The sequence below is a fragment of the Lichenostomus cassidix genome, chromosome 19, assembly GCF_008360975.1.
Source record: "Lichenostomus cassidix isolate B80296 chromosome 19, HeHo_3.0, whole genome shotgun sequence".
NCBI lineage: Eukaryota > Metazoa > Chordata > Aves > Passeriformes > Meliphagidae > Lichenostomus > Lichenostomus cassidix.
The window spans coordinates 8,997,989-9,018,588 of record NC_139499.1 but is presented as its reverse complement, the minus strand read 5'-3'; the positions used below and the strand labels follow the sequence as shown (position 1 = coordinate 9,018,588).

The 20,600-nt window shown below is 44.4% G+C and overlaps 1 protein-coding gene and 1 long non-coding RNA gene across 7 annotated transcripts in view; one reads left to right on the top strand and one right to left on the bottom strand.

Moving 5' to 3' along the window:
• USP32 (ubiquitin specific peptidase 32) overlaps positions 1 to 9,538 on the bottom strand; it is a 62,385-nt gene extending 52,847 nt beyond the window's left edge. For all 6 annotated transcript variants that reach the window (XR_014855761.1, XR_014855762.1, XR_014855763.1 and 3 more), the window contains exon 1: positions 9,393 to 9,538. Coding sequence is in view for 3 of the 6 variants with exons in the window: in XM_085078513.1 (XP_084934639.1) it covers positions 9,393 to 9,450 (58 nt within the window). In the remaining 3 variants the exon portion in view is untranslated. The remainder of the gene's footprint in view (positions 1 to 9,392) is intronic.
• A 951-nt stretch (positions 9,539 to 10,489) lies between these two features.
• LOC146429252 (uncharacterized) lies at positions 10,490 to 20,599 on the top strand. The gene is made up of 4 exons (XR_014855759.1): positions 10,490 to 10,800; positions 15,627 to 15,759; positions 18,607 to 18,821; positions 19,124 to 20,599. It is a non-coding gene; the product is annotated as an uncharacterized LOC146429252 (long non-coding RNA).
• Position 20,600: the final 1 nt, after the last annotated feature.

Here is a 20,600-nt window from a genome sequence, read left to right as displayed (position 1 = left end):
CTTCAGCTGTACAAAGTGCCAATCCACTTTTTCAATTTTTAAACTAAAATCCAGGATTTAACTGTACCACATCACGAGGGAAAACGTGCTAGAAATCTTGACAAGACTAGGAAATTTCCAGAGTAAGATTTTGTTTCTGGATAACACCTAACAGCTAGAAACAGGGATTGAAAAGAAGTGCTTCTTCAGCCCAAAATACATTCATGATGCCACATTCAAGTTCATTTTTAGAACTAATTCAATCTGCAAAACTCAAGTTCTCATAATTACTATCCCAATACTTTCAGTTCTTTTTCCCCCACATCCACAGACTTATTCAATCTGGTACTTCCTGTTCTGTTTAGGGCTCTGTGTTTCTTCCACTTTTTTTTTATTTCATTCAAGGTCTCAGAATTTTAAAAGAACAAATTTTGCAAACTAATGGAGTCAAATTAATCGTTTGAAACAACTCCAGCATCTGAAGGGAGCTTACAAGGAAGCTGGAGAAGACTCTTCATCAGGAACTGTAGCAATGGGTTCAAAGTGGAAGAGGGCAAGCTTAGATCAGATAGGAATTTCTGTTAAAATATTTAATCTCGGGATTTTGCTGCCAAAGCTGCCTGTCACAAACCCTGAGCGCTGCCATTGTCACCTGATTTGAGATAAGGAGCAGCCACTCAAAACACAAAAGAAACATAAGCATCCATTCCATATTAAACACTTAACATGAAATTAAACTGCGAGTGAATGACAACTGAAAGCCCAGCTAACAATAAGATAAATACAATGTGAATAAAATCACCGTTTTGGAGGAACAATTCCAAAGGGCTTGTAGTAGGTTTTATTTTTAAAGGATGAAGCCTACATTTTTATACAGAATGCAATTATCTGTTATTTTGGCCTGGTGACATTGCCTCCCATAGCTTGTGGGCCCAATTCAGACTCTAAACCAAGTGAAACAGCTTCAAAGGATTTGGACATTTTTTTTTAAAAAATCATCAAAATAAGTGTTAGAGATTCCTTCTGCCTTTGTAGCTGCTGGCTCTGAGCAGAGCCTGGCTCAGAGCTGCTCCCACTGCCTGGCCCTGTGGCTGCAGAGCCTGACCAGAAGGAAGTCAAATCTCTTTTTAAGGTACAGACTGTCTCAGTGCCTATTTAAAACCACTCGAAAAGTCACAACTGCGGTGTCTGCCAAAGCCAGACGTTCTTGCTGCCCATCTCAGTGTTTCCCATCACGAGGAGGTGGCCCTGCTGGTTCCCAGAGCATCCCTGGTTTGCAGAGCACTCCTCCTTGCTGGCCACATTAACCTGGGCAGGTTGTCAACACCAATTATACCTCGTTTTGCCCCAAAAACACCCCATGGGAAGCACAGATCACCTCCAAATCACATTTCCACGGGATGGAGAGGCTCGTCCTGGGTTGAGACAGGTTAAAAGGAGAAGGGAAAGGAGGAGTTCAACACCCTGGAGATCAGGGCATGTCACTGGATCTGCCAAGTCACCCTACCTGGGCCAGCTGATCACTTCAGGGCAGGCAGTGATTCAGGGAGGAGCTGTTGCAGGGCTTGCACCAGTTTGACATGAAGTTACATTTATGCAGTGGGAAATAAACCCTGGTTATTACAAACTGCCTGATTATCCCTTGGCCAAACCTTTCTCAGCCATAGCCTAGTTTACTCAACACTATCATTGCAAAGGTGACCATATTTTTAAAAGAAAAATGGTTTTGTTAAACTATGAGATCATTTAACCAAGAATTTCACATCTCAAGAACTTAAGCACATGTCAGTAATACACTGAAATGATTAAGGAATTTTCTTTAATTGCCATTCTTATTAATGAATGAATTAATGGGCTACATAGACAAATTCTGATTGATTATAACTTGCATCAGTTTATAAGCAGACTTGGTGAACTACACAGGCACATTTTGTGTCAAACCAAGATCTGAGCCCACTTTATACCCATCAAAAATCAGAAATTAAAGAGCAGAAGAGCTTTTACACCAGTTGAATCGAGCAGCATTTCAAGGTGATGCTCTTTCCAAACACACCCCACCTGCAGGGATTATGTCAGCCTTGCTCAACTGTAAACACAACCCCAGAAAAATCCCACTTCTCAGAGGTGTTCCAACTCATTATGGCAAAAAAGAAATGCCAAATACTATTCCACAGCTCAGCTGAAAACACTAAAGCTACACATCCTATGAGATATAGAGTCATCACTAGCAAAGGTAAGGTGTCCCTGAAGAAATGACAAAAGAAAATGTGCATTAGGATTTTGCCACTCTTTAGGCAAGCAGGGAATTTTATTCCAGTAAGTGGTAGCAATAATCCAGCATTCAAAGTTTGGTGAATTAGGCCCTTTCAAAACTCTTAGGCAGAATCTACCTTAATGGATTTTTCTTCTACATTCATCTTTGCCCAAAGGCTTCATTGTCTCATTATGCAAATGACCTTTTCATATGAAAATTAAATGTTAAAGATGCTTTTTGTAGTTCTTCAATACTGCAAATATCACATGGACATTCACAATAATTCAGACTAAGTATAATTTATAGAAAAAGCACCTGCTTTAAGGAATGGAACAAATTAAGAAATAACTTGTTTTTAAATGACTAGAAATTGAAAGTCTTAATTAGAATTAACCCACAGAACTTTCTTTCATACACACAAACTCAAACTAGGAAACCACCAGGCAAAGAAGAGCCTTAAAGGAGGCCTGGAAACCCTAAAAACCCCAACTGGGCTGTTCTGCTTTACATCAGTCTTGGAAATAACTGAAGTCAGTGGACAGAAACAATTCTGCTGTTTGAAAATGCAACACTTGTCCTACCCCTCCTCCATTAGCCTTCTGTAGGCTCACAACACTTGGAACTTCTTCTTGGGCTGAAACAGAGCAGGATTATTTTAATAATAATTAATAACTAAGTCATACAGATGTCACAAGAGCTGAAGGACTTAATTAGACCTCCCCATATACCAAATTACTTGTACCAATGGATGAATTCACAACCTAACCAAAAATACACTCCATTTTCAGAAGACAGGGACATTTTCAAATGACAGATATTAGTAACATCTAGTTTTTAAATACAGAAAAATCCTAACCAGTCCTACCTCAAAGCAGGAGTCGTATAATAATCCTAATTTACAGAATTCAATAGACACTTCATGCCTCACCTCATCACATTACTTGCTAATGCTATGTTCTTTTTCATTCTCACAAGGCTTGTCATCCCTTCAGAGCCCATTTTTTGAATCTGATTTCATTTTCTTGAGCACTAAAGAACTGAATGCCTTGCTTATTTTATGAAAGGAGACAGTGGGCTGAGTTCCCTTGAGCAGAGGAAAGGGGTGAGGGTTGTTTTACTCATTCCTGCCTTGCTGCCAGCAGCCAGAAAGCCTGAGACTGTTACAAGTCAAGTAAACAGGATTCAAAGTAGTCCCCTCTTATTTTTATTTCTTTCACATTTCATTAGAGATGCTTCATCTCACTTTGAATAACTTCCTAGTTTCTATTTTTGTCTTTTTTTTTTTTCCCCTCCGTAGGATACCGTCAGGTAGATTTAGGATTTCATCAAAACACAGGCTTTGCAAAATTGCAGAGGAACAGAAATATTTTATAGAATCTATCAGGTTGGAAAGTATCTCAGGAGGTCACTTGGTTCACCCTTGTGCTTGAAACTGGGTCAAGGCTGAACTCAAACCAGCTTCCAGAGGGTTTTGTCCAGGCAGAGCTTGGAAACCTCCAAGGATGAAAGTTCAACAACTTTCTCTGGGCATGTATATTTAAAAAAAAAAAAAAGCAAAAAAAAAGCCTGGTGTTACAAGAGAAAAACTAGAAATCTATTTGAAAGAAGTGACCATGATGGCCTTGATTAAAATCAAAGAAATAAAGCTCAGTTTTATGAGCTATGAAATATATAGGCATATAAACTAGAATCCAAATAAATGTTTTGAGGACTCAGTTTTAGTCTACACCGAGATAAGAAAATGTATTACATACAGACTAGTCTGATAGTGGTCTTTTCACTTATATCAAGATATTTAACACTCAAAATGAGGATTTGTTCAGCTTATCCTGTGACCTCCAGCCCCATGGCTGGAATGATATCTATTTAAACTCCCCTGGCAGAGTTCCTGGCTGCTTTGATTGGAATCTCCAGTAACACGCTGACAGGACAAAACTGCAGCTAATATTGAGCCTGCTCGTATTTAGAGACATGATTCACCTGAGAAGTGAGAAAGCAGAGGATTCCCAGCATTTACTGAATCATAATTCAAGTTTTTGAGGGTTTTTTCCTTTAAGACGATCAACTTTTTCTTATTTATGAAACACCTACGTTCTTAAATCCTCTTTTCTCAGACTTGCATCACTCCCTGCACATCCAACATTTGAGCAATCACCAAGTTGCTGCTGTGCTTGGTACAGCTGGTTTTGGGAACCATCTAAGAATTACTAAAAACCTACTAAAAGGATGCAATCAGCTCCCACAGAACCACAGCACTCCCAGCAGCCTAAGCAAGAGGCAGTATTTCCCCCTAATTTGTCAGTTTTTAACTGGTATTTTGTAAAGAACTTCTAAAGACCACAAAAGGTATGTCAGGAAAGGAAATTTACTGTTAGTTGACTTAAGCTCACTACACCAACGTTCCTCATTTCCAGTAGGAAATAACTTGGGTAGTTCTAAGCAAGAGGCTGAAACCCCCTGAGCTCACTTCTCTAAACTTGGAAACCTGAGGTAAAAGAGAAAGTGGTGGCTGCAATTTAGCAAATGAAGAATTACAGACTAAAATCCAACAGATCAGGAACAGCTGGGGAGAGGAGAATTTGGGGGTGCTGGTGGGTGAATGGCTGGACATGTCCCATGGAAAGGGGGATTCTGCCCCTCTGCCCTCTCAGGTGAGACCCCTGAGATTCTAAGAAGCATCTGAGATTCTAAGAAGCATCTTCTCACCAGTTCATGGAAGTTTAAGTAGAATTCCCCAAGTCCCTCTTGCTTTGAAGTCCATGTTGAGCAGAGATTAGCGAGGTGCCCTCCCAAAACAAGCAGCACAGCTGAGTGCCCGAGTTGTGAAATAATTACTGCTCTGTGAATTTGAGCAGCCACTTGCAGCTCTGCAGCTTTATAAACAGGAAGTGTGAAGCTCTGCATTCATACCTGCTTTCATCATATGACAGAGCCCTGAAGCCATCAAATACTGGCTGACATAACAAGCCTCGCTGTAGAATCTAGACTGTCTCCACAGTGGATTCTATTCATTCTGATAGCTAAAAAAAAGGCCAAGAGACTTCTAGGCATTTTCATCACATGCCTCTGAAGCTCAAGGCTCAGAAAGACACAGGTTTATACCCTCAGAAAAGAACATATCCTGAAGAACCTTCACCTCCCTGTCGTGGTCAAGCTCTGTTCTTCAGATATGAGAGAAAAAGTAGAACAATCCCCTCTGTGGAATATAGAAAGAAGAGAATAAACCACTAAAATGGTTCCCTGATCGTCTTTCCTAAAAACATGTCTGGGATTGAAAAAGTTAATTTCATAATCTGGAGTAATAAAAAGCAGTTTTCCATGGGCTCAAGGGCTGAGTCCATGGATTTGTCACCAGCATGAGATCGACAGCCTCAAATAGATGATTATATATTTGCACAAGTTTTCCATCATCCTTTTGTCAGATTTATTATATCTGTACGCTTGAGGATGTTAATGATCAGACACCAGATATATTTGCCTTGATTTAAATAAAACAAATGTAGCTATTTTTCAAATTCAATCAAGACACAAAAGGTCATTAGCAAGATTTATCCTCTGCCCATCACACAACATTAGTCATTACTGGCACACACTAACCAACCTCCTTGTGGAGCAGAGCAGGTTTGTGTTACTGTGATGGCCTTGGTACCTCAGACACACCACCAGGAAAGAAAACTGCCTTTAAAACCCACAATTCCATGAGCTCTCCAGAGGTAAAAAGCTGTGCAATTGATACACCTGCAAGTTTTGCCTGGCTGTTAGCTGGCATGTGAACTGCATGCACATTTTCCAACAACAGCACTATTTCTGTGCTGTCATTTGGCTCTTTTTCTCAGAGATCACTGAGCACAAGACCAAACACAATGAAATGGATTTATCAGCAGTCACTCATTTCTCCAAACTCTACACTCACTGACCATGCTGATACTGTGGCAGTTCCCCTTATTCCACTCTACATACATGAAACAATAATTTTACCTTGCTTTAAGCAGAAAGAAAACTCTTCCTTCCTCTCTGGCCCAGATTTGACTGATCCATGATTATTTACTGACATTTCTTTTAAGTGGTTACCTGAGTCAATATTTAGCACAGATAATTTAGCTGGAAATGGTCTGAATTACACCTGCTCTAAGTAGCATTCACAGAAACTTTGACTACAGATTCCAGAGTTTCATAATTCACAAGTGCCTACATAAATTAATGCTCAGTCTATGATTATCCTCCCAAAGTTACTGAAGCAGAACACATTAACAGCCACTGGAAAATACAATCCTTAAAGATCTGAAATAAACTGGCCAATCAATACCAGGTAGCCATCTCTTTCCTAGAATTCTTATTAAAATATTCCACATGCAACACAGCACAGTGCAGGAGCTCGTGTGCCAGAGCTAATACAACAGTGATAAAAAGTTCTTTGTTTATAAAGTTTTATTGGCCCAAAGACAGAACTTTAAGGAATTGGGTGTCAAGAGTGGCAGCAGAACAACTGACTGACTTGCAGCACTGCCCTAAGGAAGAAAATTGCTGTTGGAGCTTAGGTCTAAGAAAAAAGCAACAAGCTCAAGAGCTACACTAGCACTTTATGCCATCACAAATTTAGTCTGATAAAATAACCGACAATTTTATGCTCAGTTTGGAACAAAGCACTTCTTACTTCACCTCTAATGACCTGCCCAAGAATTCCATCTCCTCACAAAGAATCCATCCTCAGAAGGAGGTCTGAGGGGTCAGGAACAGCTCTCCTCAGTTCTCATCATACCTTTTCCACAGCAACACTCCTCTGTGCCTCTGGCTACTATAAATAAGATGACCACAATTGGCAAAATTCATAAAAAGAGATGTCTAAAATAGCATCCCTCGCTTTCCATGCCCAAGCTGCACAAGCAGACAGATCTCAGGGAGAATGATGAGCTGCCCTGGTGGACACAGGACAACCTCACCATCCTCACAGCTACATCACCACAGCAGTGCCAGCTGCCTGTGCCAAGGAGCAGCAAGAAAATCAAACAGCAGGACTATCTCCTGCTCCAGGGTGGAAAAGGCCAGCAGCACCAGCCAGCTCGGGCACTTCTATCTCCTCGTGCAGAAGTTACATTTTAGCTACAGTTATTTATATTGTGAGCCTTTAACCACAACTCCCCTCACCTTCACAACCTTTGGCTACTACTAGAATGGAATTGCAATAAATGAAACTGCTTAGAAGTCTGCCTTATTTTCTGGAGCTTACAGAAGCAGCATTTTTCCAGATATTCTGAACAACTGAAATTAAAACTGGTGACTCAAAAATACGAGCACAGCATTCTGAATGATTACCACAAGTACAGGTAACCACTGCTGATTACTCATGAAGAACTCCCAGCTGAAAAATTGGTACAATATCACCTAACACAAAACTTTCTTGGCATTTAACAACCAGGAAAAAATGTTAGAGGAGGTGGATCTAATTGGAGATAAATATATTTGGCTTTCTTTTTTTAATGTTTGCATTTATCCATTATCTCTGTTTGTGTCCACAGAAATGCCACAAGTACCAGCAAGGTTCTGTGGAAGTAAGAAATGGTCTAACAAATAATGTTTTGATAACTGGCCTGTTTTATACATACAGTGATTCACTGGTTAAGTAAACAACATAGTTATTTAGCAAAACATCAATTTATAACAGAGTGCCTAAAACAACCTTTCTGGTCTCCTACAGAAAAACAGTATTGGATATCTCATATAGAGAAGAATAACACCCAAAAAAAATAATGAAGAAAAATATTATATTCACTGGGCAGGCAGAAATAATTTCAAATAACTTTTTAAGACATCGATCCTATTAATTGTGAAGCATCCAGATCAACTTCATTGATTTTGAGGAGTATAAGTGTTTAAATCTAACTTTAAAATTCAAAACGTTGGTTTTTTCTTATTTAGGAACTTTAGCATCGTGACCAAATGACTGTATTTTTCACCAAACAGCTTATTTCAAATGCTTCTTGATATATTTAACTTCACACCTCTACCAAGCTGCATTTATAACTCCAGCTCTTCTAAAAATACGTGCACCAAAGCTTTCAAAGACTTCCTATACTTTCACTAGCAGCGAAAATTCTTCAGGGCTGTTATGTTTAAAATCTGTAACACGAGTGACTTTGAATCATACATTTGTTTCTCCTGCTCGACACTACGTTGCTCCATTTCCTATCTGACATGGCATCCCTCAGAGGCTCCACCAGGAAAAAAAACAAAAAGAGAAAATACTTAACAAAAATCCCATTTCACATCAATTTGTTTCTCTTTCAGCTAACACCCAGTGGTTCCTCCCAGCTCTCCCTTATCACTCCTGCCATGCCTCTCACATGTAAGCAGGAATAAAAAGGGCAGCCATAGGTTGGCTTGAGCTTATAAATTTTATCAGGGCTTGAAATATCAAACAGGTGAGCTGCTTCACCTGCACTGCACCACGTGAACGCACAATAGGGCAACAATTCCCAACACCTGTCCTCCCTGCAAACCATTTACTGCTGAAAATTCCTGTCCCTCTTTGTCCTTGGACTTGGCTATCAGTTCCAGAGGCAGGGAGCTGCCAGGGTGTAGCTTGCCGTCGCCTTGGAGCCCTGCAGCTGCGAGCGTTCACCATTCAGCTTGTTTATGTTTTCCCTTCGCTGGTTCCTCTTTAAAACCCACCGGGAGGACCTTCACCCGGGCTAAAGCAGCGGCATCCATCCCGAACCACGCACAACACATCCATCTTCCCGTGCGGAGCTGCGCGCTCGCCGAGCGGCGTTCCGGGGCAGTAAACACGCGGGGCTGGCAGGGCTGACAGCGCTGTCACACCGGGAGGCAGCGCTGCCCCAGCGCTCCCTCAGCCACGGGGGAAGGCCGGGCCGAGGCGGCGGGAGGGGACGGGGCCGCGTTAAATCAGGGGGGAGAGATGCAGGACTGCATGGATAGGGGAAATAAATAAATAACCGGCGGGGTGGGGGGCCGAGGGGGCGGGGAAGGAGCCCCAGGGAGAGCCCGAGCGGCGCAAGTGGCTCCGCGCGGGGTCCGTCATGGTGCTGCCGCCTCACCGCCTCGCCGCCTCACCGCCCGCGGCCGGGGGCAGCGCCGGGCCCCCCCGCCAACCCGCACCGCCACCCCCGCCCGCCCTCCGCGCTCCCCGCCGCCCCCTCACCCCTCCGCAGGGCCTCGTCGTAGCCGAGGAAGCCGATGCGGGACTCCTTGGCGCCCATGGTGCCGCTCAGTCCATGGCCGCGGCGGCGCCCGCCGGAGCCGCTACCGACGGGGGGGGGCGGGGCCGCCCGGGGGGGGCGGGGGGAGGAGGAGGCCGCGCGCCCGCCCCGCCGCCGCCGCAGCCTCCATCGCGCGTCACGTGGGGGGCGCGCGCCGCGTCACGTGGGGCGCGCGGGGAGGCGGGGCGGGGCTCTGATTGGCCGGCGCTGCCCCCCTCCCCCCCACCCGCCTCCCGCCGCCCGCCCGGCGGCGCCGCCGCGAGTCCCCTCAGGGCGGCTGAGGGGGAGCGCGGGAGCGGCCGGGGCTCTGCGGCGCTGAGCGGGGCTCTGCGGCTCTGCCTCGGCTCTGCGGCTCTGCCTCGGCTCCGCGGCGCTGCCTCGGCTCCGGGCTCGCCCGTCGGCCGCGGAGGAAGGAGCTGGGAGGAGGAAGGACTTGGCCGTGCCCCGGCGCAGGCTCTGTCGCTTGCGAAAGCTGTCAGCGCTTCCCGTAGCGTGCGCCGAGGAGAGGAGAAAGGCTGCGGTGCGCTGGGGCCCGCGGCGGAACAGCTCCAGGCTCCTGTGGGAGAGTGAGAGTCTCAGCGCCCTCAAACCGCGCAGGGAACAGCCCCTCAACCTCCTCGATCCTCTCAGGGAACAGCCCCTCAGCCCCCCAAAACCTAACAGGGATCATCGCCTCAATACCCTCAAACCTCACAGGATCAGCCTCTCAATGCTCTCAAACCTCACAGGATTAGCCCCTCAGTACCCTCAAACCTCACAGGGAATCAGCTCCTCAGCCCCCAAAAATATTATCGGAGATCAACCTCTCAAACATCACAGAATCAGCCCCTCAACCCCCAAAAAACTAATAGGGGATCAGCCCCTCAGCCCCCTCAAACCTCTCAGGGCACGGTGGTTCTCCTCAAAAAGTCCTTTAAGTCGCAGGGCTGCAGGCATGGGGTGACAGTAGGAGGTTCCTGTTCCATTAAAATGTCTTTTCGCTGTCTGAAACAGAAACACGGGCTGAATTGTAAAAGGATCAAAACCACCCCTGCCCTTTGCTGTTCTCCAGCATGTTTGCTTTTAGCATTCAGCCCAGGACTGACACAGAATGGGAGGATTTCCCAAATGGCTTTGTTACAACATTAAGCCTGGTAACCTACCCCGGGTCACTCCCGAGCAGAAAATAAGGAGTTTGAAAGAAAACACTGATTTCTAAGGGCAGCTTGTTCCAAGGATTGTTCCTGCGCTGAAACAAAGCCTGTGAAAACACCAGTTGCGAGTCATTCCCTGAGTTACTGTTTCCGCACGGAACGATCTTGCCACATCAGAGCTGCAGAAAGGTCAAGCCCAAGTTGCTTTCTCGCTGATGTAAGTTCATGCGTAGGTATTTTTATAGCAAACATTCCAAACAAATTTCATATCTGATATGCAAAGCCAGGAATGCTGCTTACAGAGACGCAGGCTCGAAGGCCAAATTTTTTCCTCGTGTAAGCCAAGTGCAAACGCACTACAAATGAAATAAGCTTCATAAAGCCTCCTTGTGTATTTTCTGAATTGTTTTTTTATCTTAGATTTGTGGCATATCAAAACAACCCATGGAATTTTTGAGCATAAAAGTCTGCCACAAGGGACCTTTTGCCTCTCTGGAATATAGGCTTTAAGGATGAGAGGGAGAACTTAAGTGATTTTTAAAAATATCAGTGAAATTGGTGGAAACATACTTCACCCATCAGCCACTGGTTGTGTATTTAGCATTTAAAGAGTAAAGGTAAATGTAAGGTAGCAGAGGAATAAGGATATAAGCTCCCTTGATATATATAGCCACCATGGTTTAAAAAATTATTCCATTTTTATCTGTTGTGTCCTGACAGAACCTCTACTTGTAGTTTATAGAAATCCTGCTCTCAGGCAGCAGAGATTATCAGGCAGTATAGGGGGTTTAATGACAGCTAAATCATGAAGAAATGAATGCCTGAAATTATAATTACAAATCAGATCTTGCCACCAGCTTAAAGTCACAAACAGCTGACTGGGTATTTGGTGCAAATGAGGAAGCAGAACCCTCTAGTGAAGAGTTCCTTCCTCTGTGGGGAGGAAAAGGGATTGGAGTGATGGTTCATAGCAATGGTTAGCATTTCATATTAACCAAAAAACCCAGACCTCTTTCAAAGAAAATGTATGACCCTTTAAAAAATCCCCACTAAAGTGACGTCTCTCATGTCCCAGAGGTACAGACAGTGTCCAAGAACTAGCAGAATTTTGTTTGAAGAGCGCTTCAAAATCATTTCCCAGATCCATTGTACACACCGTGGCCTGCACCAAATTTAATCACAAAGATACTCTGGATTGGAAAGCCAGGCTGGAGGCTCCTGATGGCAATGTCTTTGTTCAGATTAAATTAAGCATGTTCTCAAAGGCACTGAAGCAGGAACCCAGAGATAAGGCTGGGTGTGCTAACCGTGGATTAGATCTGGCAGTAAGTTTTTAGGGAAGCCTTATTGGGGAGCACAAGATTATAGATGTTGCTGCTATTTAAATGCTGTGTCAAAGGGAAATCAAATTAAGATACAGTGAATTTAGACTTGCATTAGATGAATTGAGCTCCTCTCTTGTCGCAGAGAATTGCTACGTATGCAAATTGAACCGGGCACGTGTCCTTTGGATTGCTAGAATTTATTTAATTATTCGCTAATCAAAAACTAATTCACGAGCACTTAGCAAATATCTTTAAGTGTCTCTGCATCGCTGTCAAGGATCTGAGGCAAAGCAGGTATTCAGTGCTGCACAGGAGCTGCGGGAGCCTCACAGCACAGCAGCTGTTGGGCACCAGGAGGGCTGCTGCAGTCCAAGGCTACAGGAAAGGGGAAAATCCCCACACTCCCACCTCCAGCTCAGCCTGCAGCAGGCATCTGCAAGGAGAAGCTGTTTGGAGTCACAGTGGAAAGGCCTGAACTCAAAAGAGATGAGCCAAACAACAGTGGAACTGCTGCAGCGGCTCAAAAACTGTTCTGAGAAGAGCAGTGTAAGGCCTTAGGATTTCCTGATTCAAATTCTCTAAAACAGAAGCCAAAAATACAACTTTGTGGCCCTGCTCTGTTGTTGGCCTCTAAATCTGTGCCTCTTTCTGCAATATCTCTCTCCCCTGCTTCACAGACAGCCCTGACAGGAGTGCACAGAGCACATCCCAAATATTTGAGAAGAGCAGGAAGTGGGAGAGAGATCAAGGTGCAGTAAGAGCATTCAGTCACTGCAGGTCTGCAGTGGTCAGAGCTAAATGGTTTCATCTCTAATTACAGTGAACTGGTCAATGAGAAAAATACCCTGAACCATTATCTGCCAATTTGGTTCTGATGTTATCTGAGGGAGAAGGGAAATACAAAAGGCTTCCTTAAAGAGCAAGAGAACTACATATGCATGGTGAAACTTGTATCACATCCCACATTCTCTAGGAAACAAGTGGTTTAGAGTGGTAGCAGGGGGAGTGATATTTGCTACAGATTTATATGAACTAGGGGGGAAATAAAAGGAACAGAGTCTTACCAGGTCCCTCTTACTGTTGTCATATAAGCTGTACTCCCATACTATTGCCAGCCTGAACTTTGTAGTGGAATACCGCAGGGGAAAATTTAAAATTTAATTTAAAAAATTAAAAAATGAAATTAAAATCATCCCCCTTGTTGAAGGGACATGTTAATGAAGGCAGTGCTCACCAAGGCTGCAGTGGGGCATAGCCAGGAGACTCTCAGTGAGATGATTGGGATTTTTTCCCTCATTTTCAGTAAGAGAGCACGTCCCTTTTCACACCTGCCCTAGAGATGCCCTCTTCCCAACACTCTCATGACTTTTCGGAGCAATTGCCCATCTCCACCCCTTGAGAGAGCTGCCCTGCCCCAGCAGCCAGGCCCTTCCCTGGCATCATCCCCTGCTGCTTCCCGGCAGCCGCGGACACCTCATCGCCTCCTTTTCCTGACGAGTTGTAAGCGGGGCGGGGACACGGCAGAGAACAGCGCGTCCCTCTGTCCCAGAGGGCTGAGCTCTGGTGACAGTACAGCGTGGGGGTGACAGCCACTGCTGCGCAGGCAAGAGTGACAGCCTGCTCTGCACACCCACGCCAGCCAAACGCCAGACCTGTAGATCAGGTTGTGGCAGACACGGGAAGGGAGTTTGGACAGCACTGCCCAAGCTGTGGAAAAGAGGGGAAATGGAAGCATCCCACAGACCCCATTTGAGCTGAAGGCTACCTCTGTTTAATTCTGCCACCCCTTTAGGAGAGAATTAATGAATGTTTTTGCTGAGCCACTTACCCGTGGCTGTTTTTGTTCAGGGAGCCCGTGACAGGTTTAAAGCCACTCAGAAGTGCTGCTCACATTACTGCTCAATCCATAATTTCAGCTCCTGTTATTAATAGTGGGATCTACACAACCCAGGAAACGTCACACACGTTCAAAGCTATTTTAAGGTTTGTGGGTAAGCGATCCCCCACTTTTCCTGCATTTGCCTTTGAAAGACAGAGAAGAAAACACCATAAGGCACCCTCCACTCTTGATATTCTCCTAAGTAAGGCTTCCCTGTGCGTGGAAGGGTGGCATGATCACACTTGAGGCCCACAAAAATCTGTGACAAACTCTTTTTCCTGGCAGACTTTGCTGATGCTCCTCCAATCCAGGAGTAACAAGGTGCCACAGCTAATGGCAGTCAGGAGTTAAGTGTAATGCATTGGATATTATTAAAAACATCACATCCTTCCCGATTCTCTATCAACCTGTTTGATTATACCATATACAGGGAAAGTGTGACAGAATTAATCAGCCTGCTGGAGTGCACACTAAGGGAACAGATGAGCTTTGGCAAGGCTGTTGTTAGCACTGAAAAACTGTGACAAAAAAGAGGCAGACTGCAATCCAGACGCGTGTCATTCAGAAAGTGAGACACGCTATGATTTATCAACGTACCAACAATTGATGGGAACTGAGATCTCCCATTTCAAAGTGTTGTCTCTGTGTAGATTAAGAGTAGTATCTGTCACCGGGAAACAATGGGAAAAGAAATATGTTTGATAAAAGCAATTCTGTGCTCTCCTGTAGACAGAAACCACAGTGGTGTTGGAATGGAGGTAAAGGATTTCTCTGCAGTTCCATCCAGGGCAGTAAAAAAAAAAAAAGTGTTGTGACAAGAGGAAATGCAAATAATTAATACCAGAAGATCAAATGAAAGGAGTGGCTTTGCAAGAAGTGACTAATGTTGACTCTGCTCCAGAAAGGTCCAGATTGCATTGAGGAAAGAGGAGCTTGTGTGGCCCCCAGAGCACAGCACACAGCAGGCAGGGACTCACCACGGTGGCACCACGGGGCACCTCTCCTTTGCAAAGAAAGGGCTGCTTTCTTCTCAGCTCAAAGGCTGCTGCTCCCAGGCTCCCCAGCACCGCAGCAGTTTGATTGTTGTGTACAGAGAAAGCAACACCAAAGCATCAAACACCGACCAACTTGGGGAACATTTTGCCAGCAGCTGATACAGTGGGAAGCGCATCTCAAAACAGCAGGGCAGCAGAGTGAAACAAAAGCCATGGAGCCAGGACTGTTGTGTCATTTGGCACATCCTGGCACTTCCCTTAATTCTGCTTCAGAGCTTGGAAGGGAAGGCCAAAGCTTCTTATTTGCTAATTAAGGTTTCACCCGATTCAAACATTGAACAAAAGACATCCCCAAACAGAGAAACCTGCCAGCCTTCATGGCCCTGCCAACAGGCTGATGTCTCAGTTCAGTGCTCTCCCAACACAGAGTAAAAGAGCTCAGGACAATGGCATAGCCAAATGTGCACACACACACATTTTTATGCTGGCACGCACACATCACCTCTGATCAGTTTCCAAAAGTTCCACTTCCCTGTTTTTGTTAAGGACACTCCAGACTCCCTACAGACAGGGCTGGAACAGGCATTCAAACAGCAGACCTCTGTTTTATGGTGTCAAATGGCTAATAATAGTAATTAAGGATCTTAAAGTCCTTTATCAAGAGGCATTATCTGAGATGGCATCATGCCTGTAATCAGAGTCAATGAAAAACTGCTTCATCAAGCCAAGAAGGCAACTAAAACAGTCTGATGAGTTGCCATCTGCTTGAGCCACCTCACCCCCTGGATACAGCAGTGAGCCACTGCAGGACACTGACAACCAGGTTGTTTTCCTGTCATTTCAGCTGAACACTCAGTGCCTGTCGAGGTGTTCCAGAGGACTCCCAAACCCAAACAGGACAGATCACTGCTGGACAAGTAGCTCTGACAACACAGTGCCTTGCCACTTTTGTGGATTCATTGTGCCTGGGCAGCAAGGTAAACCATTAAGATTAATCAAAATTTTGCCTACTACATCAAGTATTTGCATGTATATTTATTTTGTAAAGCATATGGTTAGTTGATCCATAAAAGCCTTTGGCACTCACTCAGCCTCTGGGTAAAAGCCCAGCTACTCCTAGAAGAGCTTTTGACCCAACCATTGTAATAAAATTTAGGCCTGGAGTATGGAGGAGACTCTTGAGCAGATTCTTAGCAATAGAAGACAAGTTCAGGGTAGGTGGAGGTTGCCAAATTGTCACAGTTTGAAAAAGAAAATTGGTACATTCAAGGAAAGAGCAATTTGAAGTTCTTATAAAGCACTTGGACACCACAATGATGGGCAAGAGTTTCTTCACTCATTTTGCTTTCTCTTATCATTTCCCAGCTGTTTCTTCCACTTTCAGGTAGTTTCAATTTATCCTTCTATTTTTACCCTCACAGTTCACTAACAGCCTTCGAGCTGAGATTCTGCTGGCTTTAGTGATGAGGTGCCAGCTGTGCATCCCTGCAAGCTGCTGCATGGACGACCTTGAAATTTTTTGGGAAGCCAATCAGGAGATGCTTTTAAACAGTTTCCTATCTCCCAGAGAGCATCTCTCTGTTTTTAGCTTTAGATATATATCACATTATAACATCCAGAGCGTTGTGCAGACATTAGCCAGCTAATGCCAACCCAAACCCCTCCCAGCCTGTGCCCTGTTATTGCCTCAGTAACAGCTCCTCCATTCCACTGAAGCCAGCCTAGGGAGTTCTTTCTGCTTCCTTCTCTGCAGGAATATTAAACCAGAATGAGAATGAAGAGAGCTGTTAATTTTATGTCACGGTGAGGAAACTGAAGGTCTTTGGATCACAGTTTTCTAATTGCAAAATTATACTTCAAGATTTGACACAAGTTTCTCACCTCCCTGTTTTCAAGCTACTAACAAGCAAAACCAGACAAAAATAATTTTTTTCCTACTCTGTAGAGCCTGTTAATTTCAAATAGGTGAAACACTGCTAATTACTAGCATATTCTAACAGAACTTGTGATTTTACAGAGAGCTATGTCAAACTAAACCAAATGATGGGTCAGAACATGCCAATCTTTTCATCACTGTCACTTTGTGGTTTATGTCCCCCCTCAACATGTGCCTTCCCAGGTTCTTGGAGCCCTTTGCTAGCACTGTTCAGCTGCTCCACAGTTATTCCTCACACCAGATCCAGCAACATGACATTCACAGCACGCTCTTCTCACATTTTCTCTAAACATTAGGTACAATAGCAGAAATAGAAATTGGAGATTTGGAAGCAGGAGACACGAGAGTCTGGGTGGAAACAGATGACTAACAGAATTTCTGCTAAATAAAAACACGAAAAGGGGTAAAAAAAAAAAAGATTCCTGAGCAGACATAATACCTTTCTTTTTCTGGATAAGCACTAATCTAGACCCTGGAATACTCCCACTGCTAGATATGATGCTTAGTAACCTGTTTCTAATTTCAGATTGAATTTTGATTAAAACAAGGGGAATACTCATTAAACAAGTTAGGATGTGACTTCCTGTGATCCTCCTCCAGGTCCCACACTTTTTACCTTTGCCATCAGACTTACATTAACTCCACAGTGCTTGACCAGCAGTGTGCCATGACCCTTCCCTGGCATCCCTGCAGCCACCACAGCCTCCTTCCCTCTCATTCAACTTCACCTTCCAAGATAGAAATTCATGCCCTGCCTCTAGATAACACCCTGCACAATGGGGTCTGAGCATCTAGAGACCCCACTGGGAGTTACACAAATAATAAATCATCAAACCCCATTTTTTTGTGCAGATTAACATTCTACAAATTCCTCCTGCCATAAACTAGAAACAGCAGAAAACGCACTTCTTCCCTTTCCAGCATGTTGTGGGAGATCATAAAGGCACTTAATATATTATTTAAGCCATTTAAGTGAGATAGCACAACTGCTGTAATTAGCAACAGTTCTCCAAATCCCCATATGCCAGACAAAGGCTCACGTTCAGCATTTCCAGGCTGGTAGGAGGGAATCAGAACATCACAGAAATGAAATGGCATGCACTGCTTTTTTTTCCTCCTGCCAATCTCCGCAGAGCCTACATTTCACTACAGCTACTCCCCTGCACCATCATACAAGAGACCCAAAGCATCACATAAAGAAGACTGCCCTTTTTCGGTCTTATTTTAAGCACAACAGGCTACTCAAGGCTTTGAGAAAGAGAAATGAAGCCACTTCTCTTGACAGTTACATTCTGCAGGCTGGAGAGGAATTTCCTTGCTTTTTCCTTTGAATAAAACCAAAATACAAAGAAAACGAAAACCTAAACTTGACTTGCTGCAGAAAACCCATGAACTGAAGTAAGTGTTAAGTGGGAATTTAGAAGCACTCCAAGCAGCAGCCATGGTTTGTGTATCCAGGGTCAGGCAGGGCGAGGGGAGGCACAGGTAAAGAGCAGGAGAGAGGCAGGATGAGCACGCAAAGGGCAGCAGTGACAGCACAGGGACAAGAGCTGAATGCCACCGGGAGCCTGAACTTCATTACCCCATGGAACCCCAGGCTTCTTGGATTCACTGCCAAGGTGGTGGGGGATTTGTTGGGGAGAGGAAGTGAGCAAGGCTGGTATCACCTAGAGAGTGGTTTCATAACCCAAAAGATTAACAAAAGAAGTCAAATTATTTTCAATACAAAGAGATACCCACCTTATTATAAATTTGATTTTACAAGCAGGACCTAAGGGATGGGCTTATTAACATCTCATTAATAATGCCTATTTCAATTTACATAAAGCCCTAAAAGCTTGTGAAGCACAATAAGAAGAAAAGCCTTTAACCATCCTGTTTCTCACAGGCTGCAAGTTGAAAAAGCGTGGAGGAAGCTGATAATGCTCTTTCAGTTCCTGAGGACTTCAAGCAGCTAAAAAAGTTGTAGGATATTATTTAACACCAACAATCAGCTCACAAACAGCTGGCTGAGAAGATGAAGGCAAACAACTGCAGAACTGCTGAAGCACAAAACAGTGCAGGAGCACCTGAGGATACATCTATGGAGAAGGAGCACCAGAGGTTAGTCACTGGTACCTCTGGGCGCTCTGGAAGGTTTGGCTGCCTGTGTCTTCCAGTCTGGGAACACTTGGAACACACCTGACTGGATTTTGCAAGAAGTGGATAAAAGAGATGCAGATGTGTTTATGGTTTCCACACACTACTGGTCACCAATCACAATTAATGTGTTTGTACCACATTAATGGCAAACAAGTGGTTAAATGAGCAGCTCCCAACAGGTACCCAAAAGGAACTCCTCTGGCAGTTAAGATGCCTCTTATAATGCCACACAGAAACAATAACTGGCCCAAATTCTCTTTCAGATCCCTTCCTCTGACACAAGAAATGTTAACTGGAGCCAATAGGCACCCAGCTGCAGAGAGAAGATCATCTTCATCACCCTTAAGCATCAGGAAAGGAATTTCCAGATGGAATTAGGAAAGCCTCCACCCCTACAGTCCGAGCAGTTGCTGAGTATCATTAATCACTCCATCAAATGGAGCATTCACCACCCTCCTGGTAAGACCAGGTTGCTGGAAAACATTCCTCATTGCAATTCCTCTTTGCTATTACACTGCAATACACCTGGCAACAAGGTTTGGGGTTTATGTTTAACTAAACCACATGTACAGGCAGTCGGTTTAAGTATAATGCAGAATACCTGTATATTTATCTGTGTTTATCAGCTCTCCTTCCTGTGACCTATCAGTACATAAATACCATATCAGATGCCTGCATATTTTATATGCAGCCAGACTCATCACATCACACGTGGTAATCATGTTAAATCTGCCCAAAGCAGCAAATAACAACCAGCAGCAGACACAGAGCATCTCCACAACTGCTTCCTTTTTGGCTCCATGCCTACTCTGCACTGCAAGAGCTGCTGCACCAAAGGAGTTGCTTAATGTTTGCACAGCTCCTGGAAGATAAAGGCACTCAAATAGAGAAATTAATATTCACAGGAGAGCTGTCAGGGGAAAAGGAAGAGTTTTCCCTAAGGTGCACTGTTACAGTACAGTGTGTTTGACTGGCACTTGGGCTCCTTTCCTTCACAGGGAGAAACAGGAGAGGCATAATCTGTTTGTACTCTGAGTTTTCCCCATCCAATTAGAACATCCTTTCAAAGGATTCCTGCTGTAGGCAGGCAAGATAATCTGATAGATTTCCAGAGATGTGGTCTGCATTATTCCACCTTCCAGCAGGAGAGGCTTCCAAGGAGAAAGCAGTGTTGTCTTCCAGAGGAGGGGGAAGGACACAGCCACAGATTTGTCTCATGCCTGATCTTGCAGGAGTGAACCAGGTTGATGGACAACTTCTAAATGCAGTGAGATCCTCAGATGAAGGCTGGCCAGAGAAGTCCATCTGTGCCTCCCACTTGCATATCCCTGGCTTTGGCTGAGCTCCGAGTGCAGCAAACACCAAAAGGTAGAACAAAGCCTTGGATTTGCAAGGGGAACTCAAGGCCCTCTCAATCCTCTGCAGAGCAAAGTGTACACATGATAAGCCAGGAGAGCCATTCTGTGCTGCAGTCACATGCCATGTGGAAGCTGTAATCTCACAAGGACACAGATATGGCCATGCAAATATGGGTTATGCCTATGCTAACAACCAGCTTATGTCCCTAGAGCTCCTAAATGGCTTTAATCTGGCTGCTAATGCAGGTGAAAGCTCGTGCTGGAGAAGCTGCATTTCTCCTGGCTCTGATCAGCCAGGAACACACTACCCTTTGGCACCTTGACTTGAGAGGTGAGGACAAAAGCTGGTAACTTGTTGATTTAAATCTTTGGAGGTGAGGAG